Source organism: Mesocricetus auratus, unplaced genomic scaffold (assembly GCF_017639785.1).
Source record: "Mesocricetus auratus isolate SY011 unplaced genomic scaffold, BCM_Maur_2.0 Super-Scaffold_100021, whole genome shotgun sequence".
Classification (NCBI taxonomy): Eukaryota; Metazoa; Chordata; class Mammalia; order Rodentia; family Cricetidae; genus Mesocricetus; species Mesocricetus auratus.
In genome coordinates this window covers 1,283,742-1,310,129 of record NW_024429202.1, presented here as the reverse complement: position 1 = coordinate 1,310,129, position 26,388 = coordinate 1,283,742, and the positions used below count along the sequence as shown (strand labels likewise).

At 40.7% G+C, this 26,388-nt stretch overlaps 1 protein-coding gene across 1 annotated transcript in view; it reads left to right on the top strand.

The window, feature by feature from the left end:
* The window catches only part of Kcnh8 (potassium voltage-gated channel subfamily H member 8), a 375,994-nt gene that overhangs the window by 177,798 nt on the left and 171,808 nt on the right, over positions 1 to 26,388 (top strand). The window contains exons 4-5 of the mRNA XM_040729522.1: positions 18,616 to 18,743; positions 24,684 to 24,924. Coding sequence (XP_040585456.1) covers positions 18,616 to 18,743; positions 24,684 to 24,924 — 369 coding nt within the window. The remainder of the gene's footprint in view (positions 1 to 18,615; positions 18,744 to 24,683; positions 24,925 to 26,388) is intronic.

Genomic DNA, 26,388 nt, shown 5'->3' with positions numbered 1-26,388 from the left:
TATTATACAAGACTCTGAAAGGAATGCTATAGTTTTTAATGGGACAGTTGTAAGGAAATCTCTCTTTCTCCCAACCCTTACTTGTCACATTGTCAGTGGCACACTAAGACTTCAGTAAGAGGATTGCACTAAGCGCCCTTCATCGTGACACGGCATGCTATGTAGCCACAGTGGAGACACGTTCAGAGTGAAAAGTGGGTTGGATATTATCACGGGAACCTTATGAATTACATGGCTCATTTTCAAATTTCTTACCACACTTTTAGTCTGAGTAAATCAAATCATCTACTTTTCCTTGCAATTCGTTTTCTGCGTTGCCTTTCCAGCTTTGCAGCCGGCTCAAGGCAGACGGTGCTTTACAGCTCCATGAAGAGGTTGGCTCTGTCTGCTGGGCTTGCAGTAAGCGATGGGTGCATGCTTTAAGCAGCCCTTCTGTTCCTCCTCCTTTAACCGCTGGTTTGATTTCTTCACAGATATCCTGCTCTAGTCCATTCACAGTATGACAAAGCCAAGACTTTGTTATTTTTACAGATCTCAGAGGAGCTCAGAACTAATAAGGGACTTCAATGTAGCAAACTGGGACACTAGTGAGAATACTGGCCATGTCAGAGCATGGTGCCATATTAGGAAACCACTGCCCCTAAGGAGTCGGGTAATTTTCTAATTCTCATAGACTGACTTCTCATCTTAAATAATTTTCAGTGTATTTTAAACTCCACCTCAAGGATCAGATATTGGGGTTCATGCTGAAGATGAGAAAAGCAAAGCAGTCAACCAGTAGCTCTGACCTCTACCAAGGCAGGGATGGAGATCCTGTCTTCCCTGTGACTGGAAACTGAATCTCCAATGAGACCCTTTGCTTCTTCTTTATATACCTCTCTAGTGCTGGGATTAAAGGTGTGAGCTCTATTTCTCTTTTAGACTGAATCACTCTCGTGTAACCCAGGGTGGTCTTGAACTCACAGAGATCCATCTGCCTCTGTCTCCTGAGTCCCGGGATTAGATGTGTGCCACTACTGCCCAGCTTCTATGACTAACTAGCGTGTCTGGCTTTGCATTCTGATCCTCCGGCAAGCTTTATTAAATCATAAACAATAAATGACGACAGAAAGGAAGGTTATGAAAGCACATGTTAAATCCAAAGGAACACCTGAGAGGAGCTGATGCCAATTGTCAGGCTTTCCTGCTGGGTGAGTTGTGGATACCTGTGGATCCTCTGGGCCAGTGTCTCTAAAATGGACTGATGCCTGCCTCAGAGGGACACTCAGGGAGTAGGGATAAGGTCTCCTAGTGTGGTATTTGTATAATGGACATAGTTGTGCGTGAGCCCTGGTGAAAAGTGTAATAAGTGATTCTACTTTGTGTAGTGTGGAGATGTGCTTGGTATTAACTCCACACTTGAGGTCCAAAGAGTCAGAGTTAAGTATATCTTTAACATTCTGAGCTGGGTTGGTGTTCTGTGGCTTGTCAGCCAATCCCTGTCAAATACTCCTACTGTGTCTAGAGAGTACACATATTTTAATAGGTTTGCTCCTCATGTCAGATTTTGCTTGTCTTTTTGAGTAGAGATTGGAGCTAAGCTGATACTGTACTGTGCTCTGCCAATATTTCCCTAATGACATGTTCTCTACAAGCCAGGGTCCTACAACATAAAATTGAACAAGTTCTCTATTCATCAGTATTCCGTGGATTCATTGCAATGGGCAGCTGGCATCATGCATATGACTGCCATTACCTCAGAGCTTGACTGGGACAAGAACATGCTAGAAGGGCTAGGAGCCCTTAGTTCAAATATCAGCAGCCTCAACTGGAATTTTTCCTAAAAACAGCAGAATGACTGGTGTTGTCTTATGTATCCACCACCTAACAGTTACTATCTATTATGCCTCCATGTGTGCATATGTACATATGTATGTGTCGAGCACCTAGTATCTGCCACCTACCATCCTGCAATGTAGAATATATTTACCCTCCTCCCTCCCTCCCTCCCTCCCTCCCTCCCTCCTTCCTCCCTCCCTCCCTCCCTCCCTCCCTCCCTCCCTTCCTCCTTCCTTCCTTCCTTCCTTCCTCCCTCCCTCCCTCCCTCCCTCCTTCCTTCCTCCCTCCCTCCCTCCTTCCTTCCTTCCTCCCTCCCTCCCTCCCTCCCTCCCTCTCTCCCTTCCTTCCTTCCTTCCAGCTTTATTCAGTTGAACCTTGCTGCCTTACCCAGCAGTTGGATTCCAACTGGGTAAATACAGAAACTACATAACTTCTAAAGTCACACATATCCCTTCTGTCATTTTATAATGATGAAAGAAAGCCACAGAACTAGACCAGATTAGTAAGAAGAGAAACACTCTTGACCTACCACTAAGAAGAAAGCCATGTATGGATATTCATGTGAAGATAGACCTACTGTCCACCTTTAACCCTGTGTGCTGTCTTTCTTCCCTTTCGGGGTCAGCGAGCTTGCTTCCTAAGTGATAAAAAAATGGAGCTGCTGGTTACTGTTGTCTTTGGGTATATTTATAAGACAGAGGAATTGAGAATATATAGAACTTGTAGTGAATGATAGAAACACTCTCAGAAGTCTGATACTGAGTTCTCTTGCCTTTTTAACCTCAGTCTTCTCACCCCTAGATAGAGGGAGTAAACCTCACCTTAAATGCTTAACATGATGTTTATTTATAGTTTACACATAGAGGTTAAGTGAAACTTAAAATTACAAAACAAATGCCCTTTCTTTTTTTTCTGTTTCTCTCACTTTCTTCCTCATTCCTGCTTTCTGAAAGAAAAAAATTAAATACTACAAATAACAGTCAGTAATTTCCTAAGTAAGTCCATTGGTGGTGCCAAAAAAGATGCTTTGGGACCTACTGATGGCCTTGGCAATTACTGTTCTCTCACCCTGAGAGACTGTATGCATCAACGCTTGCTGCGCTCTTCCCCTGAGCCTTAGTGACGCTTTCTTCTTGCTGATAATCTGCTGATGCCAACCATTACATTACAGTCTCTTCTGCTGTTACTCGCTAAAACTTACAACCGTCCTTTCTAATTCTTTGTGTCCCCAAAGGCTTTCATGCTCCATGTCGTTCTGGAGGGCATTATATATGATTTGTTCTCCAATATTTGTAATCAAAATTTCACATGAAATGAGCCACTGAAACCTTCCAATAACAGAATGTTCACCTAATTCTCCTCCTTAAAAACATGCGTAAAAGAGGCATTTAAATTTTGCCTTTAGGGCCACATTATCCATGAACCATTCCAGAGACAGTTTAACTTACAGTCTTCATAAATTCTGTGGGGAAAATGATAGAAAGTACTAGCAATGATTAGGGGAAATTGAATGGTTATAATTTTAAGAGAGCAAAATAGAAGAAAACACATAATTTTTATTTGTGCATTATTATATATGATTAGATTTCCATAAAACTCTTAACCAAGATGTGGCTAAGCATTAAAATAAAATATTTAACAGAAGACTCCTGCTTTAGCTAGAATATGCAGAGATATTTTGTCTTTAGTGTGTATTGTTAGATAATTTCCTTATTTATGTCCTTGATGATTTTTGCTAGATCCAAGCCCTAAAATACAAAGTGATTAGAAGAAAGTTCCCATTAAAGTTTTCATTGCCACGTACTCATAACTTGTCTTTTATATATCTCTCCCCAAATCATGGAGTACACTAACATGTTTTTGTGTAAGCTCTCTTAGTTTCACATAATCATTCTTCCATGAGTTTGAAAATATCTCGATTCAGTCAGAGATCAATTTCCTCCTCCTCTTCCTCCTCCTTCCTCTTCTTGTTATTCTTGGGTTTTTGTTTTGTTTTGTTTTTTGTTTATTTTGATAAATGGTTTCTCTGTGTAGCCCTGACTGTCCTGGAACTCACTCTGTAGACCAGACTGGTGTCACACTCAGAGATACACCTGCCTCTGTCTCCCGAGTGCTGGAGTTAAAGGTGTGCACCACCACTGCATGGCTCAGAGGCCATTATTTTTTATGCTGTTGTAGTTGTTTTTCTCCCTAGTAAGTTTCTTCCTTACATTCCACAAGCTCTTGCTCTAATCCAATCTCGGTCATATCTGATATCTGACTTTCTAACTAGAAATGGGCTTCATACAGTCAAAGCCTGATGTAGCCTGGCGTTAGAAGAATCTTCCTTGTGTAGGACTGGGCCAAAAGTAATAAGATGTAGTGACGTTGAGTGCTGGCATACACTCTCATTTTAATACTCTAGATAATTGTGAATTCCAGCTCAGTTTGAGCTATATACTAAGTTCAAGGACAGCAAAGATTATACTGGAAAGCCCTATTGCAAAAACAATCTTAACGATTTTCACCACTTCTTGAGAAACCATTTTTTGAAAGTCATATACTATGACACTTTAGTCCAATTTAGGTTCTTTTAGTTTGGGGAACATCAGAATTATTCTAAGATTAGTGTCAACCACTCTAGTCTATTATAAACACTAAACCTGGAATAATATTTAATGATGAAAATAGAAAATGGAGAGTCTCCAATTTTTTTCTTTAAATATTAGCCCTTAATAGTGTATAAAGCTTTGTTTTGGCTCATCTAGTACAAATAGACTGGGTTTATTTTACTAGAGAAAAGCTGTCATTTCTTCTAATTTGTTCACCTATAGATCGGCAGCTATAGAAAGAGAATATTTATTTGTGATGTAGCTGAGTTTCCTGAACCATATGCCAGTGTTCAAATTCCATCAGACTGTTTTGCTAGTCTTTCTAGTGTCATGTTTTCTGGTGCAAAGGTAAAGCTTAAAGGGATGGCACCTGCCTGGTGCTTAGTGACAACTTCCCTGAAGGACACAACTGATCCTCTGGAGGCTGCCTCTTCTGTGGGTCAGGAGGACTTTTTAAAAACTTTAAGTGTTTTATTTTCTAATATTGTAGGGAAATTTTGTTTTAGCTTTTTCTTGTAGTTCAGATTTCTGACCACAAGATGTTGGCAACACTAATAGGTACATGTTTACCAGCAAGAGCTTTAACAGAAGTTTGAAGTTGGTTTTTCTGACATGACAAGACCAGCTCTAATGCAATATGATGAAGTCCTGGGTCTCTGAACTCTTTCACTTTCAAATGCACCCTGAGTGCTTCAGGTCATTAAGGACAGAAGAATACATGAGTGGTTACCACTTCTTACAAAAAGCCTGCATTTTTACATGAATCTCACCTGTGTAAACTAAGCTTCTGACATAAAATTCAGTTCTAATTTCTTACAGGCTGAGTTCTGCTATGTTTGTCCCAGATAGCAGTAGATATTGCTTATCTTAATAATAATTAAATAAATAAACAAATAAATAAGCCTTAATGTTTTTAAAAGCTGAGTGGATCTGAACATGTGGTGGATAATATACACTGGAATTTTATTCAGTCATAATTACAAATGACACTTGAAGTCAGCTGCTTGAAATTAGAAAAAAGTGTGTCTGTGAATCATTGTGTTGATGCTTTGATGGGGATTGCATTGAATCTGTATATTGCTTTTAGCACAATGGCTCCTTTTACTATATTGATCCCACCTGTCCGTGGGCATGGATGATCTATTCCATCTTCAGTCATCTTCTTCAGTGTCTTAAAGATTTTATCATACAAGTTTTCCACTTGCTTGGTTAGAGTTACTCCAAGATGTTTTGTTTGTCTGTTTTTTTTTTTGTTTTGTTTTATTGAGGCTGTTGTGAAAGACCTTTTTCCCCCGAATTCTTTCTGGGTCCATTTGTCATTTGATTTATATGTAGGAGAGTTACTGAGTTAATTTTTTATCCAGCTACTTTGCTGAAAGTGTTTATCAGCTGGAGGAGTTCACTGGTAGAAATTTTGGGGTGGCTTGTGTATATAATCCCATCATCTGCAAATACCAACCCTTTGACTTCTTCCTGTCCTATTTGCCTCCCTTGATCCCCGTCAGTTGTCTTATTGCTCTAGCTAAGACTGCAAGTACCATATTGAGTAGGTATGGAGAGTGGACAATCTTGTCTTGTTCCTTGTTTCAATGGAAATGCTTTGAATTTCTCTCCATTTAGGTTGATGCTGACTGCGGGCTTGCTACAAATCTCCTCTATTATTTTGAGGTATGTCCCTTGTATCTGTAGTCTAGTAATCAACCAATATCTGCTTTCATTTAAGGCCCACTCCATGAGATGGAACTCATCCCCAATCCTGCTCAGTTGGCCAAAGAAACAGACACTAGATAGCCCAGGAACCTAGGAGGAAACTAAATATTACTTTTCTGCTAAAGGACTATAGCAATAAAATAACTACTACGGACATTCTGCTATGCTCATAGATCAGTACCTTGCTCAGCCACCATCAGAAAAACATCCTCCCTGCAGTAGATGGGAGCAAATATAGACACCCACAGCCAATGTGCAGAGAGTGAGAGAACATGGAACACTCAATCCTAAACGGAATGTCTTCACCGAATCCCACCCCTCGTGGCTAAGGGAACCCTGTGGAAAGGAGGCAGAAAGATTATAAGAGCCAGAGAAAATGGAGAGCAGTAAGGAAACAAGGCCCAAACACAATAGGACACCCATATGAACCCACAGAGCTGTGGTAGCATGCAGAGGGCCTGCATGGGTCTGCATCATAGGGGTCCCAGCGCTGAGAAGAGAAGCAGACACAAGCTCCTATCCCTAACCTAGAAACTCTCTCCAGTTGATAACCACTTGCAAATGAAAATTGTCTCCTCTGATGGACTCTCACAGGGCTACAAACTGTTTTTCAGGGCACATCACACACCCAGAAGTAGATGGCCAGCACAAAATGAACTCAATTGTAGCTTTGGATGTTCTTTGTGTCATCATGTTCAGTCAGGGCTCGCTCTTTATTTTATTTTTTACTTTATAGGCCCTTTGGGCATGTTATCCGCCGCTCCGCCCTGGCCTGGTGTTTTTATGGGATTCTTGCGTGTCTCTGTGTCTATATATGCTCAGTGTACTTTTTCTTCAGCTCTTTTCTTATTTGTTCTATCTTATATCTGGTTATTTTTATTTATTTTATTATTTAGATTCCTATTTGTTTCCTAAGGAGAAGCAGAAAGGATGCAGACAATAGGAGGTTAATGAAGGAGTTAGGGGTAGAGAAATCATAACCAGAATGTATTGAACAAGAAAATGTTTTCAATAAAATAAAACTGGGGGTGCAGACACTGTGAACAATGTGTTAAGTGGGGTGACCAACCTCAGAAAGACAAATGCCTCATGTTTTTGATAATGTGTGGATTCTAGCTTTTTATTAAAGATTTTTTTCAAGACAGGGTTTCTCTGTGCAGCTTTCACTACACAGAACTAACTCTGTAGACCAGGCTGTCCTTGAACTCAAAGGGATCCACCTGCCTCTGCCTCCCAAGTGCTGGAATTAAAGGTGTGCGCCACCACCACACCTTTATTAAAAGTTTCTTAAAAATGGCTTACTACATGTGTCTATTCCCATGTGTGCAGGTATGGCTGCCAGAAATTGAAAATTGAATGCTCCCTCTGTCTCTCCATGTAAGTGTCTGAACCGAAAGATCACCAGTTGAGAGACAGGAACCCGATCTGCCTGTCTCTGGCTTCCAGCATTGGGATCCCTGGCATGCATCTCCACCCCCAGCTGTTCCGTCTGTTTGGTTTTACCTGGGCTTTGAGGCAGAGCTCTGAGCCTTAACTTGTGCTCCTGTCACTTCCCGCACTGAGCCATATCCCCAGCCCCCAAGTTTCCTGTGTGTGTGTTCATGTGTGTGCTGACACATGCAGACTGGACAGGGTCTGTGAGGAGAGGGGGGAGAGGCTGCAAGCAAAGGCTGGGTGGGGTGGCGATGAGAGAACACAGACAGACAGACAGACAGACAGACAGACTGAAGGTGACAGAACACAGACAGACAGACAGACTGAAGGTGAGAGAACACAGACAGACAGACAGACTGAAGGTGACAGAACACAGACAGACAGACTGAAGGTGAGAGAACACAGACAGACAGACAGACAGAATGAAGGTGAGAGAACACAGACAGACAAACAGACTGAAGGTGACAGAACACAGACAGACAGACAGACAGACAGACTGAAGGTGAGAGAACACAGACAGACAGACAGACTGGAGGTGAGAGAACACAGACAGAGACTGGAGGTGAGAGAACACAGACAGACAGACAGACAGACAGACTGAAGGTGACAGAACACGACAGACAGACAGACTGAAGGTGACAGAACACGACAGACAGACAGACTGAAGGTGACAGAACACGACAGACAGACAGACTGGAGGTGGGGCGGGACCGCTGGGCAGAGAGGGCAGGCTGACAGGAGGGCAGGCGCACAGTGCAGAAGGCGAGGAGGGAAGGAAAACAGCTGTGCAGTATTGCCAGTTAGAGAGTAAAATCAATAAGACTGATAAAGGAAATAAACAGTTAAATAGATAAGGACAAAGTGCATGGCAAAGGAAAATTAACACAACTAAATGTTTATTTTAAATCACCTGTCAATATATTTTTAAATGAGGGAGAATTTGAGTGAATACAATTTCAAATAAAAAGGCACTAATAGCTGTAGTCAAGTGTATTTAAAAATTAAAATGTAATAAATTGATTAACTTAACTATATGTTGAAGCAGAGGTCAGAGGCTGAAGTTCTGTTAAAAATACAGAGACTGGCAGCTAGTGGGTAAAGTGTCTATCAAAAAAATATTGACTTTTAATTGTCCAAATTTAGTTTTATAAGCTGAAGTCTTAAGAATTTTGACATTGGCACTAAATACTTTTTGAAGTAACCAGGGTTTAGTAACTGGAACCTTAGGAACTCAGTTTGGAGATGTGATTTGGTGGGGAGGTGCATACGCCTGAGCCACCTCACCCTGTGTCACATGGAACTGTGACTGACTGTGGTGGTGGGCCACTTTGTGATCTGAGGGACCACTCTGTCACATGAATCCAGTTAACTGTCTGCTCTCTACTTACCTGTGAGCACTTGCCCTAACTGATGGGGGTGCAGTAAATGATGGAAATGCAACTTTGTGAGTGGGAGTCACTGCCCGTGTGGAGAAGCCTCCTGGATCATGCATGTAGTATAACAACAATAAATTATTGTTAATAAGCGATAGTTACCTCAAACTACACACACACACACACACACACACACACACACACACACACACTCACAAACACTCACACACACATTTTCCTGAACTTTACTTTTATGAAGTCAGAATCATTCATCAAAACATCAGCATTTCTAGGACATTTTCCAACTGTCAGATTTTGCTGGTATTATTAAGAAGCACACATTTGATTAAATACAAAACTTGGGAGGCTGATCATGCTAGCCCATCCTTATAAACTTAAAAATTGGGAGGGTGAAGCAGGAAGATTTTGAATCCAAACTTGAATTGTACTTTATAGTGACATTGTGTCTCTATTATAAAATAACTACTAAAAATTAATATAAATAAGTAAAAGTGTTCCAGTTACCCCCTTCTCCTCTCTTCTGATTATTTTGATTTTATTTTAAATTTTAAGCATTTTAATTTGCAAAGATAGCAAGAAGTCATTCTTTTAAATAGATGATGGTTCCCATATTGATTAACAGCTTCCAACTTTACTGTCTTTTAGCATTAAAGTTTTGTTCATGAGACAATGTGTGCTACTACATGTCTCTAATCCTGTGAAGCAGCAGACTGTGATAGTAGAAGTATGGATCTAAGGTCAATCTGGACTGTATTATGAAGGGTTTTAAGCCAAGTGAAAAGTATGGAAGAATAGCAATGACATCATGGCACCTGTTTCCTTGTTCTGTGATTAACGTCATTTAAAAACGGAAGACTATAAATGTGCTCTAAGAATCAGCGAGGTGAATAGCCCTTCAGAGTCACTTTGCAATTAAGCGCTTTTAGGTTGCACAAAAGAAACTCATTGCTTTGTGTGGCTATTTAAACTACAGTGTTATTCATGCCAAGAGTACATCATAATAGCTAATTCTTTAAAATTAAATTATGGTTCAGAGTATTAGCTTGTCTTATTTCAGTTAATTCCTACTTGGATACTGCACTCAAAACTATGAAATACCCTTTGTTTCCTGTTCTTAAGAGAAAGGGCCTGCTCTATATTGGGCCCCTAGCATTCTACTGAGTTCCTCCAGCTCAGAGGCAGGCCTCCTACTCAGAGCAAAGCTAATGTCCAGTCCTTGAATTCTAAAGCAACTGTCTTTCCATCTTCCCCAGTATTTATATAACAACTCCTTCCCAACGTGTCCAGTCAGATACACTCTTCTCAGAGAACAATTCCACTCAACGACCCTCTGGCTGGATGAGGAGCCTGATTAAGTAGCCATATGCAACCGCCTCCATCCCTGTTCTCAGTCTCTGTCTCCATCCCTGTTCTCAGTCTCTGTCTCCATCCCTGTTCTCAGTCTCTGTCTCCATCCCTGTTCTCAGTCTCTGTCTCCATCCCTGTTCTCCATCTCCATCCCTGTTCTCAGTCTCTGTCTCCATCCTTGTTCTCCATCCCCATCCTTGTTCTCAGTCTCCATCCCTGTTCTCAGTCTCCATCCCTGTTCTCAGTCTCTGTCTCCATCCCTGCTCTTAGTCTCTGTCTCCATCCCTGTTCTCAGTTTCCTCTCCATCCCTGTTCTCCGTCTCTGTCCTTGTTCTCAGTCTCCATCCCTGTTCTCAGTTTCCTCTCCATCCCTGTTCTGCGCTGTCTGTAGCCAGCAGCTTAGACACCGTTAGTGCAGCCCCTGCAGTCTGTGAGGCTGCTATACCCACCACATCTCCAGTTGCTCTGCTTCTTCCCTACTTCTTCTGATTTTCTGTTGATATTTGAAATAGTCCATGAAGATCAGTTTAGTAGAGATAAGGCACACAGTGTCAGTCAAACCCAGGCATCATAACATACAGAAATGGAGAAATGTCTGCCTCAAAGACGACTCTAATAACATCGAAATGTTTCAGATGGTGGACTCTACATTCAGATTATGCTTCATATCTTTCACTCAAAAGGCAAATCGTTAGCCATGCTTTTTGTTTGCTTCTAGTGGGCAAATAGATTTGGATGTGTGTATGTAGAGTCAATGAGCTTCTATGACTGCAGCAATTGAGAGCAAGTGTTATCTCATCAGTGTGAAGGGAATGTGAGGACCAAACATTGCTCCAGGTGTAGAGCAAATATGTGGGAGCAATGGTGGGGCTGGGGAGTGACCAAGTCATAAAACACTTCAAAGATAAAACAGCTGTGGATAAGAAAGAAGTTGGCCAATCACATTCTAGTCTAGAAACTGTGTTTTGTGGAAGAGGAATCAAAAGATACCTTATTCTGAGGTCAGAAAGCATATGAAATATAATCCTATTAGTGTAATATGTTAACCCATGATTCTCACATATCCCATTATATACTTTAAACAATACAATTCTAATTTTTGGAAAATACAGCATTTCAGACTTAAGCTGATTTGACAAGAATTTTTATTTTCCTCAAATGTTTTTTTTAAGACAGAGATGCTCTCTACATCTCTCCCTGTCCATATATTGCCAAGAACTAGATGGCAGGTCCAACCATACGTGCAACTCTATTAGCTACACACCCTTCCATGGCAAGTGTAGATGTATGTAACCACCAGGACAAAGACCCCTCTTTTTCTTGTTTGGTTTTTTTTCTTTTTTAGAGTCTCACATGATCACCCAGGCTAGCCTCAAACTTAAAGCCTAACTTCTGCCTCCCAAGTGCTAGCATTACAGATAAGAGTGAGATACCATGGCTGGATTCTGTTGATCTTAAGACAAAACCCAAACAAATACAAAGGTTATTTTGAGAAACAGTTTCAGTGTAGCACAGGCTGACTGTGAGCTCCTACTCCTCCTGTCTCTGCCTCTGGAATGCCAGGATTAAAGGCTTGTGAAGCCATGCCACATAATAAAAATAAATATTATTGGGTGTTTTAGAAGGTTGACCTTGTTTGTGTGCGCGTATGCATGTGCGTGTTTGTGTGTTTGTTGGTGACAGAACCCAGGGCCATGCAAAGTCAAACACTCCACCACAGGCTGGACCCACATCCCTGAGCTGTTCCAAATGAGGGACATTGCAGTTATTTTCAGTTTTTGGAATATGGCACAAATGATTTTATTTCTCTAGGATAAATGTCCAATGATTCAGTTGCTGGTTTATATGGAAATGATGCTCAAGGTTTATTTGTACAAGATGACAGATGGGTACAGGTCCTACAAAACTCTTGTCTTATGGATATGACATGTCCAGTGTAGTCATGAACACACAGAAGCTCTGGCTGTCTGCACAGGAACTGCACCCCCAAATAAAACATGACACTTGGGGAGTACTAACTGAGAAAAAGAAGAAGGGGGTATAGAATGTGGAAAGGGGCTGAGAGAAGGAAGTGGGTGACTAGGTTAACAGTAAATTGCGTACATCTATGACACTGACAAAAATTAGATAAAAGTAATGTTGAAAATGGACAAACCATTCTCTGGACGTTCTGTTTTAATAGTAATACAGAACAGATGCAGGTTCCCCATCTCAAGCGATGGTGATAGTGTCTGCTGTCCTGCAACCTCTACAGTAGATGTGTGCTGTCTTCCTGTGGTACCCATGCTCCTATTCCCAAGGCTGGTGGAGATGTCTCAGGTCTCATGCTTATTGTCTAATTAGTTCTTCATGTTCAGTTTTTAGCTTTTTTCACATACAGAAGTTTTTGTCACTTGAGAGAGAAATGGTGTGTTCCAGCGTGTAATTTGCAGCATACGAGGAACTTTGAAGTTTACACACATTATTAAAATCCGGTAGTAACCATGGCCATTGTTTCAAAGTAAACTAAGAAAATATTTTCGTTGTTGTTGTTGTTGAGAACTGCCAGCACATGTTGATAGAAAAAATCTGGCCAAACACAATATGATTTATGATTGTTTTGAATTTTCCACAGATAAATTTTGTGACATTATCAGAGAAGCATGATTTGCAAGACTAAAATTTCACTTATGGAAAACTCATAAAATTCATTCCTCACATAACTCTCTCCAAATTATTACTTGATGATGTATTCCAGGTAGCAGAAATAGCTCAAGTTATAACTTTAAAAATATGGAGGATAACTATTTGCTTTTTCCTTAGCTATTATAATTCCATTCATAGTTAAGTTCACAGAGTGAACTAGTTCCTTTGTCAAGGCCATCTAGCATCCCTTCCTTATTTTTTCTTCTGGTCCTCTCTATGGAATCACATTTTTTCTGGGGTACAGTCCAGATAGAAACTAGCATACCCCACATCTGCACTCACAACACTGGTTGTCTGTGTGTGTGCACAGAGAGCTCGTGTTAAGACGCGGTGCTGTGGTACATGTCATTCACTCTGGTAAACAGCAGAGACCCTAATGGGTAGAGCTCTTGGGAATCTTGTGGAGAACCAGATTGGGGTGCAATAAAATTCCAAGGAGAATATTTTCTGATTCCACATTCATTCTCCACCAGCTAAAACTGAGTAGCTTTAGGGGTCTTTTATTTTACTTTTTTGGTCAAGCACAGAATCTTCTGTGACACACCTGTAACACCCTCGTGTGGACTGGACATTGAATGCAGGATATTCTGAAAAGGAAATGTGGCCCTTTTCAAATGGCACTCTTGCACTGAACTCAGTTTGGACTGTGGGCTGAGGGCTGAGGTCTGTGGGCAAGCCCAGAGGAACTGTGCACTCCTCTTTGTTGGAACTCTGGCCCATCTAAGCAGAGTGGCTTAAGAGGTGCCATGCCTTTGCCAGCTGTCATAGGATTTCTTTTTACGCTTTAAAAATAGTTTTATTTGTGTGTAGTATGTAGGCCCTATGTGTGTGTGGTGCCTTTAGAAGCCAGAGATGATGTTGGGTGCCCCAGAGCTGGCATTATTTGAGGTTGTGAGTTGCCCATATGGGTGCTGGGAACTCAGCTCAGGTTCTCTGGAAAAGCAGCAAACACTCAACCACTGAGCCATATGTCCACATCCACTGAGATGTCTGTCCACATCCACTGAGATGTCTGTCCACATCCACTGAACCATCTGTCCACATCCACTGAGCCATCTGTCCACATCCACTGAGATGTCTGTCCACATCCACTGAGCCATCTGTCCACATCCACTGAGATGTCTGTCCACATCCACTGAGCCATCTGTCCACATCCACTGAGCCATCTGTCCACATCCACTGAGATGTCTGTCCACATCCACTGGGCCATCTGTCCATATCCACTGAGCCATCTCCCCAGCTCAGTCACAGGCTTTCCATCCCCTCCCCCAAAACAGCTTACTGGGTGGCCAGATGGTCATTCAGATTTCAAACATGAGGAATGAAATACAAAATTTATATTGATTAATTCAGTCTTATGCTCTTATGAGGATTTTGAGTGACATGTTATCTCTATAAACTACCTTTATATCTGTGATCTGTGATTGTTCCCATGTTGAGTATTTTATATGAGGTCAGAGATAAAAAATGTTCAAGGAAAAAATAAAAATCATCAAAATGCACAGTTATGTCTGGGAAACAGCACTAAAGAATTCATTTCCTGTTTCACACTGTTGATCTTTATAGCTTTGGTAAAATATATTATTTTAATATTCCAGGAACTAATGTCCATACCCATGCCAACTCAACTTAGTTCATAGTGAATAAAAATGCAGAAAAAAATATATGAGGAAATGCATGGGAACCCCATATTGAAGGAGCCCAGCAGTCTTTACCCTGAATTTTATGTTTTCATGATTTTCCATAACAACATTTTTGTTTCAATACTTTATTTTTGTCTTTAGTAAACTGTGAAAGCTGTCCTATATGGTTGTGTTCTTGACTGCTAGTAGATAGTCTACTGGGTCAGAGATAATTTCTGTGCTTTTGGTTGACAAGACTCTTTTGAAGACATGCTTATTGATTTCCATGACCATATTTAGTGGAATGATCATGTGACCTCTATTCCCTGAGGTTAACTATCCTTGTCACAAACCTGAGTTAGTATGGTATAATTTTGCATTAATTTTCATATTCAATAGGCTAATACTTTATTTAGGGTTTTCTCTGCATCCTTGAAGATGGTGGTACACGGGTTTCCTCTTGTATCTCTTGTATCTATTTTTCTAGTTTGGATACCAGATATTTTCAGACTTGTTCTCAAAAAGTTTTCAGTAGAATTCTTTGTTCCTAAGCTAACTGAGATACACATATAACCTCAGTGGTCAGGAGATGGAAACAGGAACACTAGAATGTTAAGACCAGTGTAAGTGATGGGAGACCTTATTCCCTGAAAAACAACCAAAAAAGAATTATCTGTTACCTCAAAGTTCATACCATGACCCTTAGAAATGTCTGAAACAGGTCACTGATGGGATGATAGGAAATGTGAATAGTATGATCTTTCTTCTTCCTCACTGAGGTGAACAACTTCATGATTTTCATTACATTTCGATGTTCATTTAATCTACAGCAGCATGCCTTACAGATTGAGAACCATTGACTTAGAACCAGGAGGCAGAATTCCACAGTGTCAAAAGCCCCAGGTGTTCTGCAGGCTGCTGCTGCCTGTAACTCCTCTGTGTATGCCCAACACTGTCACCATCTGCATTAACTCTATCGTGAGCAGCCACACCTCTTCTCAAACAACATTCATTCTTCAGATTCCAACCCCAAGTATTCTACCTCAAGCTCTGTGTGCCCAAAGAACCACTCCAAAGAATTCAGACCCAAGTACTTCAAAATTAAAACATAAAATATATGTACTATAAAATATGTTTTTCCTAACCAACACACACCCCACATCCACTTTGAGCAGTAGAATTTGATGAGTACCACTTAGTAAGGGGTGTAATAGACCGGCTAGAGATGGCTTTTCTGAATCATTTTGGCTCCTTACTACCGTGGTGGTAGCATATCTTTTTATATCACTTTATTTTATTAAACAATGTACTGCTCAGTTTTGAATTCATATAAATACAAGAAAAAGTCTTGCCATGGTATCTGTGATATTTATCTGTTGTTTGTGTTTTCAATACTGTGTTCATAAGATAGTTCTGTATTAATAGACAGGATTTCTTTTATTTTGAATTTAATTGATGGAAGTCTAGTTAGTTGCTACTATAGTACTCTCTTGTGCCTGAATTGCAATCTCTAAGACTTACTTATGAACACAAGAACACACCTGTATTATGTGCATATGTGTCTACCGATGTGTTTACATTCATATATTATAAATACCTCTGAAGTAAATATTGTGTATGTATATTATTACAGAAGAATAAGTTGCTTTGTAAATTATTTGAATTTTGAATTTTGTTTGTTTCTTTGGCTAGGAACCAAAACCCAGGACCATATTAGCCAGGGAAATTTTAGTTCCTGTGCATGCAGAGGTTTTCACAGGCAGTCTTGGGTGAGGGCTCAGTTGTAATGACAGATTTAAGGGAATACATTTTGCTTCTACTTAGAGCCAAGACTAAGACAAACATGTTTCTTTGACATTCTCCCATTGAGGGCCTTCCTTTAAGATGATGAAATTACTGATGTTTAATTTGGAAAATCTTAGCTATTAATTAGATTTCCCCATGAGAAAGCAACCAGCTGACTGTCATAAATATCAACTCAGGTCCATTTCTTAACAGCATTATAATTCTGCTTGTTATTTTGAAACCAACTAATACTTCATAAGCATCCTTGACACATCCTGGTCTTGACACATTTCTGTAGACATTGTCACATAATGCAGGCTGCTTACAAATTGATTTACACTGAAGTTACTCTTACTCTACTAATAATTATGTTTTAAGTGAACATGTAAGATGCTAAGTAAATAAAGTAAACACATAAAGACCTTATCAGAACATGTAACAATTACAATAATATAAGTGCTTTTATTTTGTGGGTTTTGATCTTTATTAGTTATTTGAATCTATGGTAATGTAGTTTATTTCATTTAAAACTTCAAGTTCTGGAATAAATAGATAAACACATCAGAAGAAACATGCATACGTGTTAAAAATAATTTATTCTGTGAGAAATTATATCTCTTCAAGATATACTTATATCTCTTCAAGATATGATATTTAGTCACTGGAAAAAGGTAAATTGATAAGCCTGACAACATAAAAAAATAATTTTTGCTAAGTAAAGAAGAAAATCAATTAATACATTTTATCTGTAAATATAACAAATTGCTATTTGTTTGAAAATGAACAAATTGAAGAAACTAGGTTGGTACTTCCCATAAGTTACATCCTTAGTGCCTAGCTTTCATCATACTACTGTGCTGGCTTCTCTGGGGAAAGGTCACCAACAGTTCCATCTAGCGAGAGCTCTATGAACTACAGACAGTGTGACAAGACATACCCTTGGATGCAAGAGGGACATGAATGTTATGTCAACCACTTTCCAACTGGATTTAAAAACCTGATCCTGAGGATGCAACACATGCCCAATATCCCAAATCTATCCAATAATGTGTGGTCGGCAAGGTCACAGTCCCAAGGGTGAGCCTACTACTATTATTTTGCCCCCATCTAGGAAGCAGTATTAAATTATCCTCAAAGGCCATAGTCTCTAACCATAGATTAGTGCAGCTCTCTCACCTCATCTGAGAAATTTCTTTGTGTAGTAGACAGTGTTTAATACAGACACTCACACTTGGTCCAATTGCAGAGAATAGGCTAAGTAGAGTGTTCAGCAACAAACCAGATATCACAGCTCCTCCCAATGAGGAGGGACAGATGCAATGGAGGAAGGTGCAGAAAGGCCTAAGAGACAGAGGTTAGGGAGGACCTGAGTAAAACAGTGTCTTCTGGACATGGCAGGACCACAGCCCTCACCATGTCACAACAATGAGGATACCTGCATAAGACTCACCCAAGAGCAAGCCCATCACCATACTAGTGTGGGCAGGATGCAGTTCATGATGCTGGTAGCTTCTGGCTGTTTTCTTTATGGATATGCTTCCTGGGAGGTTGACCACACCCTGGGGGATGACTCCACTCCTAGAAGTAAACGTATAACGCAAATTGAATTCAAATAAAAGAGGACATAAACTTGGGGGGATAGGGAGGTGGGAACAAATCTGGTGGAAGTCAAGGGGAGGACTTGGGGATGAATATGACCAAAATAAATTGTATGGATTCTCAAATAATCAAATTAATTTCTAAATTCAAAATGGAAAAATTGTAAAATTTAAAAGACTGTGTCAAATTGACAGTTAATGCTAACTAGAAACTATTATTTTTATTATAAACTTTCTATTGATATAAAGAAAAGTAATTATGAGTGTGACTTTTACTTTTGCATTTGAAATTACCTAAGGGGAAATAAGCTTTCTACGTGTGAAGAAGGGTTCCCGACAGCAGTATGGTAGAGCAGGTGCAATCAGAGTCCTGTGCTTGCTGGACCTCACATGGCCCATCTGTTCTCACGAATGTTTTACTTTGGTGTTTAAGTAACAATGCAGCTAGTATAATGATGGAAAACAAGGAAACTATGCTGAACTAAGGTTAAAATACGTGTCATCGGGATTCATCAGGACCTTTAAGTGTTTGAAAACACATAAAACACGGTAGGCTCTCGCTCATGACCTGTCAGAGCTCAGCATCCTTGGGATGAACTGGTGCTTTCTCTGATGTCTTATTTCCCTGCAGACAGAGCCAAAGGAAGATCCAGAGCGGGGGCCCACTTTGACTCAGCCCGGAGACGGAGCCGAGCTGTCCTTTATCACATCTCGGGACACCTGCAAAGAAGAGAGAAGAACAAATTGAAAATAAACAATGTAGGTGGTGTGTGTTCATTGTGGACACCAGTTTCCCTGGAGAGCAATGTGTGGTATGCCAAGGAAAGGTTCCAATTACTCATTTATCAAATTTTTTTAGTTTAGTTTTCTTTTTACCACTTTGGCTTGCATTTACCCATAAAGAACAAACTCGGAACAGTCAGTGTCACAAGGTATTTCTATGAAACGTGTGCAATCATAGTGTTATCACAGCGCAGAGATTGCAGTGCTGTGGGAGTCAGTGCACAGTGCGTCCAGGAGGGCACCCAGACGTGCAGTCAGTGAACCGACACCTGAGAGACGCTATGGTTTGAGAAACAGGACGATGCAGCACATCACGTTTACAGTTAGTTAGTGACTAATTCATACACTGAGTATCAGAGTCAGTGTTACTCTTGATCTCATGCTCCTTTGTGCCTTTACCCAGGGGAACCATGGACCAGTGCATGTCATCACTCCATTTAAGGCCTCACTTCTGTACAAAAGAGATGGGACTTTCAGACAATGCAGCTTTGCATTGGAATTCCAAGCTATGCTGATTAGGTTATATAACAAGTTTCACTTTTACTGAATTACAGTAAGGGCTGCTTCGAGAACCAGTGTGCCACCTCTTGAAAGCCATTGTGCCAGTAAAAGCTGCTTGGTTTGTTTTCAAAGGGTTTTAATCACACATCATACCCTCAAGAAATTTACACATAACTTGTATTAACACAAGGAACCTTCACCTGTGTGGAGAAGAGCAAAACAATGTCTTCTGTTTGTAGACTTTCAAACACAGCTTTTCAGGGTGGAGTGGTCAGACTCTGCAGATTTGGGGGGTGACTATGGGTGGAGAATTGAACAGCTGGTCTAATTTGCCAGTGGAATCATAAACAACCATATCCAGAAAGCAGAGCTCCTTCGGTATTTTGAGATGGGTCACAACCCTACTTTATAGCCAGCCCTGCAGTGACCCTGACTTATAGCCAATGTCTTGATGAAACAGCCTTGCTTCAGGTGTACAAAGTGTCGATTTCTGTGCTTATAGCAAACAAAGAAAGGTGTATACACCCAGGGTATGGGGAGCTATCTGAATATGCTACAAATGTGGTTTGGTTTTAATGTGATTCCTTCTGGAAGTCACAGTCAGTGTTCTGGTCCACTCGTGCTCCTGGGGTCACCCAATGAGCCTTAGCTGTTCTGCCATTCACTCCTGTGCAAAGTGCAGCATAGCCGATGGTGGGTGAAAGGATCTTTTGTTTTGTTTTTGGTGTGGTTGTTGTTCTAAGTTTCCATGGTAGTTTTCTGTCTTGTTTTGTCTTTTCGGTGTGTGAGAGCACTGCTCAAGAGCATCACTGATATGCACATATACGGAGATTTGTTTATGCTGGAAGTCCACACTGTCTTCTTGCTTTAGCTGAGAAGCATTTACTTAAGATTCACTGAAACACTGAAAGTCTCAGTGAGATTAAACTGCATTTGTTGAGCCTTGCTACTTTCCCCTCTAGATTTAATAACCTATAAAGCATTTTTTGAAAATCTGTATGACAAAAGTTATAACTCGCACTCCTTAGTGGCTTGCTTAATTGCTGCTGTTCAGTTCAGAAGTATAACCCTCAGAGGGGAGGGGAGTAACTAAGAATGCCTAGTCGGCTCAGAGTCAGTGACAGCACAGGTGTCCTGACTTCAGAAGCCAGGTGTGGAGTGAGTCACTGTGCAGGATAGAGAGCAGCTAACGGCCAGACAGCAGGAAGAGAGGAGGAAGGACAGAAAGGTCCCACACTTACTGGAAAAGCAATCTTAGAGGAACTCCAGCTGCCGTAACCCATGTACACAAAAAGAACCACTAGTATTTTATCATGCTAGCTATTTAAAATTGCCTTCCTTACATTTTGTTATTCAATTCTCACAGCAAGCTAGTACTGCTTAAGGTTTTTATTAGCTCCATCTTAACAAAAGGGGGAAAAAACCCAACCTTTTTGGGTTTTCATTAAAATCTGTAAAAGGAGAAAAATCAGCTAAGGGGATCAGACCTTAATTTTTTCTGCCTCAAATCGCTGTCTTGTTCTTGAGCAGCTTTTCCCCATAGATGATCCTATACAGTATTCACAGGCGAAAGATCTCCTTAGGCCTATGTCCAGATGATGGGAGGTAAAGCCTTTAACTTAGACTCTAAGTTTGCCTGGAAACTGCTGGAGAAAGACTTTCCTTCCTCTTGATTTTGATTCTTGATGAAATGAGGAGAGGATGAAGCTAGTCTATCCAGCAGAAACAAATATTGTACAGGTTGAAGAAGACCGTCCCTCAGGAGTTTGAGAGTAATGCTAGCCATGCACAGGAAGCCTCACTCATTAGTGATATCATCAAAGACAGGCCCTGCATCAGGTGTGCCCACTGTAGCAACTGTGAGAGTATTTTCTGCCCCCTTGTGCATTCAGAGGTGAGTTTCAAGGGAATATCACAAAATACTTTAGAAAACAAACATCTTAGTAAGGCTTTGGAGTTAACTAGTGCATTTGGATAATTCATAGGATAAAAATTAACCAACTAAAGCATTATTGGTTCTAGAGCATGCACCTCAAAATTAAGTAGTAACAGATGCTCAAAATCTATATTTTTTTGTTTAAAACCTTGTCTTAGTCCTTGGACATGCTCCATATATTTGAGGGTTTAAACACTGTGACATTCCTTCCCTGTTTTCATAGATTGCACATTTTATGCACAGGCATATTTTTTAAACTTGTAAGAATTTGCTTGATTCAAAGGATTTGTTAAAGACTTTCATGTAGTAAGCCTTTTGCCACCCAGTTAACTATGTGATGATGTGTGCAGGATTGAATTATTGACCCTTCCAAAGCTAAGTCAAACCTGAAATGTATTGAATCCGAAGTATAATTTTAAATACCATGCTGTAACAATAATTTGACTATAACTTTAACTTACACACTTGAGGTAGTCTCTGAAATTGGCACCATGCAGTTCACATTGAAAGATGCTCACACATTGCTCACCCGAATCCCAGGTCAGAGATCTTTGGGTAATGACTGTCTCAGTATCACAGAGTTAAATGGAATCTTTGTGACCCAAAGCAGACATCTTCCTAAGAGGGCACAATCCTCACTCTAGGCCTCTTCTCTCACACTAGGTACAATCTGAGGCACTCCAACAAAATGGCAAAGACAGTAGCTATTTGGATAGAAGCATAAAGTACTCCCGGTGAATCCTGATAATTTCCTCTTATAAATGTTTAGGGATAAAGTCATAACTCAATCTATTGCGTCAAGGGCTAGAAAGATGGCTCATCAATTAAGAACACTTACTATTCTTAAAGAGAAGCAGGGTTTGGTTCCCAGTCCTCACACAGTGGATCAAAACTGCTTGTAACTCCTTCTCTAGGGAATTTGATGCCTCCTTCTCGCCTCTATAAGCACCAGATATGCATGTAATGTACAGGCACACATGCAGATAAAAAAAAAGACATACACATAAAACAAAATAAGTAAACTTTAAAAGATTTATTATATTCTATAATAACTTCAAAGTACCTTATCAAACTTGGGGAGATGAATATTTGTGTACCCCAAGTCTCTCTTCTGATCTCTTGAATGAGCTTTAACACCCCCCAACACACACAAGCACATTCCACAGACATACAAAGTAATTCATTGTCTTGGTTTTATGGCAAACCTTTGGAACTTTTCCTCAATGATCAGGTAGGTAGTTTGATGGAATACATTAAGTGGCGCCAACCAACTATCTGGAAGTGAAGCAATGGCCCACCACGGAGCATGAGCATGGCATGCCTGTGTGACAAGGGGCGGAACCAATAACTTCAAGTTCTATCTCTATTGATGTCCTTGGAATCCTCTCATCCGAAGCTTCCTGAACACACAATATTTATCTGCCCTCCCTTTGGACTGAGACAAGGCAAGAACACTGTGGCCTACAAGTGCCATATATTCAGAACTTTCTTCTGTTCGTTCAAGTTAAATTTCAAATCTAAGTTCTCATTACCTTTCTTGCATTTCTCATTAATTAAGGTCAGGGCAGAGTCTATAAATGCCTGGCCACAGGCTTGTGGAATTTCCACACATGTTATTGTTGAGCCTCCTTTTGTCTCCTACCAACAGGGATGTTCATCCATTCCGACTGCTTTTAAAGCAAAGTGCCTTGACAGCCATCAAAAGCTCTAGCTAGTCTCTGTTAATCAGCTGTGCGGTGAACATTACTTTCCTCCTGCAGGACTTGAAAAATAACCCCCAAATAGCTGCTTCTCTCCTTCTTAGTGGGTGGTATATTTCTGAGCATATCCATATTGGTCAAAGTAATGAGGTCTGAGTTCTGATTAGAAGCATCACCAATACCCACAATGCACACGAGCATGTGCCACCCTGTGTATTTTGACAGGAATATTTGCAGAATGGTGGTCATCTCTACCTTTTGGAAGAGGGGTCATCTTTTCTGACATCACCAGAATCCCAGGTCAGAGATCTTTGGGTAATGACTGCGACCTGAAATCCACCCATGTGCAGACTGCGCTCATATTAGTGAACACACAGTATGCTTTTTGTGTTACTTTATGTATAGGATGACACTCGCAGCTGGATGCTTTTAGATGACATTTAAGATAAGTTTTGTTTTTTTATTTATTATCATTTTTATTTTAATTTTAAATAGCTTGTTTTACATGTCAATCCCAGTTCCCTCTCCCTCCCCTCCTCCCGCACTCCCCTTTTCCCCCACCCTCCCACCCTATTGCCAAATCCTTCCACATAAGGGATATCTAGAGTCTGTCATTTTACTCTGGGTAGGGTCCAGGCACTCCCCTAAGAGTCCAGGCTGAGAGAGCATCCCTCTTTGTGCTATAGGCACACAAAGACTGTTTGTATATCGGGATAGACACTGATCCACAGCTCAGGGCCCCATAGGTCGCCCAGGCCTTCTCGCTGACACTCACATTTTGGGGGTCCAGATCAGTCCCATGCTGGCCTCCCCACTGTCGGTCTGGGGTCCAAGAGCTCTCCCCTGTTCAGATCAGCTGTCTCTGCTGGTTTTGCCAGCCAAGAACACAATCTAGATTACTGTCTCAACAGTTACTAAAAATCTCCAGAGTGCTGGGCACATAACAGAGAGCACTGTTTAGTTTTAGTTCAGTAACAAGCAGGACACATTCTAAGAAGTGTATTATTATGGTAATTTTGTTTTTGTAGGAATCCCATAGAGGGTGTTAGTAACAATCTACGCAGTGCTGGTCTGGGCTGGAGATGACTCTGAGTGTAAGATGACTCAGAGCACACACTGCTCCCACAGAGGGGCTGAGCTCGGTCTCTATTGCCCATGTCGAGTGTCGCATAAATGCCCGTAATTCCGAAGAGATCTAACACACTCTTTTGACCTCCTTGGGCATCTGTATTTATGTGTACAAACTAATAGGCTTGCTGCTCAATCACTCACTGTGCCAATAAGCAGTGAGTTCAGCAGATTAAGTGTGAGCCTGAAGATTGTATACTCAATGCTGACAGTGAACTTTTAAATACATAGGAACACACTCTGAAACAAAGTAGGATGAATGTATTATAAACATATAAACCAGGAATACCTGTTTATTACTATGACTGATATTGTCTACTATGCATATCTATGGTGTACTTGTACCTGACTAAGACCCAGTATATTCCTATACAGCGACATCACGACAGTTTACAGTGTTACAATAGCCTGTATCTTCCCTAGGTGATGGGACTTTTACCTCACTTGGAATCTTGTGGGACCAGCAACACAATGAAGCCAGTAGTTGAGTGAATCACAGTTGGGTGGCATGGGACAGTAGACTCAGTTTTACAAGTCACTTGTAAGGTATTTGATGTTGAGTGCATGGATTGTCCTGCATTTAGAGCTGCTCAGTCTCCATTTCTAATCGTATGCTTCTTGGCTCCCTCTCTTCTGTGTCTTTACCCACAGAACGTGTTTGTAGATAAACCAGCATTCCCAGAGTATAAGGTTTCTGACGCAAAAAAGTCCAAGTTCATCCTGCTGCACTTCAGCACTTTCAAAGCTGGCTGGGACTGGCTCATTTTGCTGGCAACATTTTATGTTGCCGTGACAGTACCTTACAACGTGTGTTTCATTGGCAATGAAGACCTGTCCACAACTCGGAGTACAACAGTCAGTGACATTGCAGTGGAGATTCTTTTCATTATAGGTAAGACCCAGTAACTTCTCATCTTAAATATTTGCATGTAAAAGCAGGCATGTTCCAGAATTTTCTGTGGAAAATTTGAACTGAGACTCATTTGATGGAGTGTGTCTCGGCCTGTGATGCAAATTTTGTAGACTCATATACTTTATTCCTGAAAATTGCTTCTTCCAGTTTTCCTGCTGTTTCTATGTTGAAACATCAAAGTCCAAATCCCATGTTTCTATCTTTATTTTATATTAAAAATGGGTCAAAGGGAGATGTGGCATCTGTTGTTTGGTCTCTGGTACCCTTAGCAATATTAACTATGCAATGCCATAGATGAGTTTAGCATTCAGACAAGGGTTCAGGATATCCTGGGGATGTGGCTCTTCATGGTATTTAGGATGGACTCAGGAAGTGAGATGCCTACAGAAGCAAAGAGAAATCAGGGGGCTTAGTTACCTATGATAATCAAGAGAGGCAGTATCTGATTTTAGCTAAAGAGACCCCAAGGAAGTTTGCTCCCAGTGTTCATCTCTAGAACCCTGGGGATCTCAGTACACCAACATTGGTTTGACTGTGTAGAACTTTTTCTGTGACTGAATGTTAGCGTGTGTTTGTTCTAGACAGCTGTGCCTGCCTTCCCCATGAATCCTGCTCCATTTTTATCACTACAATGGTGAGCCCTGCCTGCACACCCCAAAAGCAGTCACTGTAGTGTGGTAGACCACTAGATGGCAACTGTGTCTAGTTGGGTACCTGGGTAAAGCTATAAAATCAATTAAAAATTTTTTCAATTAAATGCATTCATTTTGAGGAAATTATAAGGATAAAGTGATCTGTTTGATCATGATGAAACAGAATATTGCATCATTAACAGTTTGAATTTAGAATGAAGTCCCAGGTTCATTGGATGTGCCTATTTCCCAATCCACTTGGTTTAATCTTCTGTTAGTTTGGTGTTTCCTTCTATGAATTCATGACTAACACAGTGCTGCCATCATCATCCTGGTACCATTCTCATATCCAGGTCAAAGTTCTGAAGGACTAGCACTTTCATTGCATATCTGAGCCTAGTTTCCTTCCAGGTATTAAGTTGACAAATCTCATCGAGCACCAGGTGTCTGTTAAACACACATGCCACCAGCTTTCCAGTGTTGCTATTTATGGTTCATTCATCAGAGCAAAGCTATTTCTTGTACTTTCTTCACCATGGTTTCCTGGTATATGAGATTTAAAAACTCATGGGGTCGGGAATCCATTTGTCACTGTGTGCTCTCAGGCAAAGGGTGGCATGTCTGCCCATAATAACTCACACTCCAAGAAAGATTTATTTGTTTGGGGTATTTGATGGACACTGGTTTGTTCCTCTGACTCTGTTACAGTATCCAGCACCCAACCACCACTAACGAATCTCTGCTGTTTTTACCCAGCTGTGTTTATGCAATGATTGCCTTACAGATGGAGAGGTGACTGTGCCAGCACTGT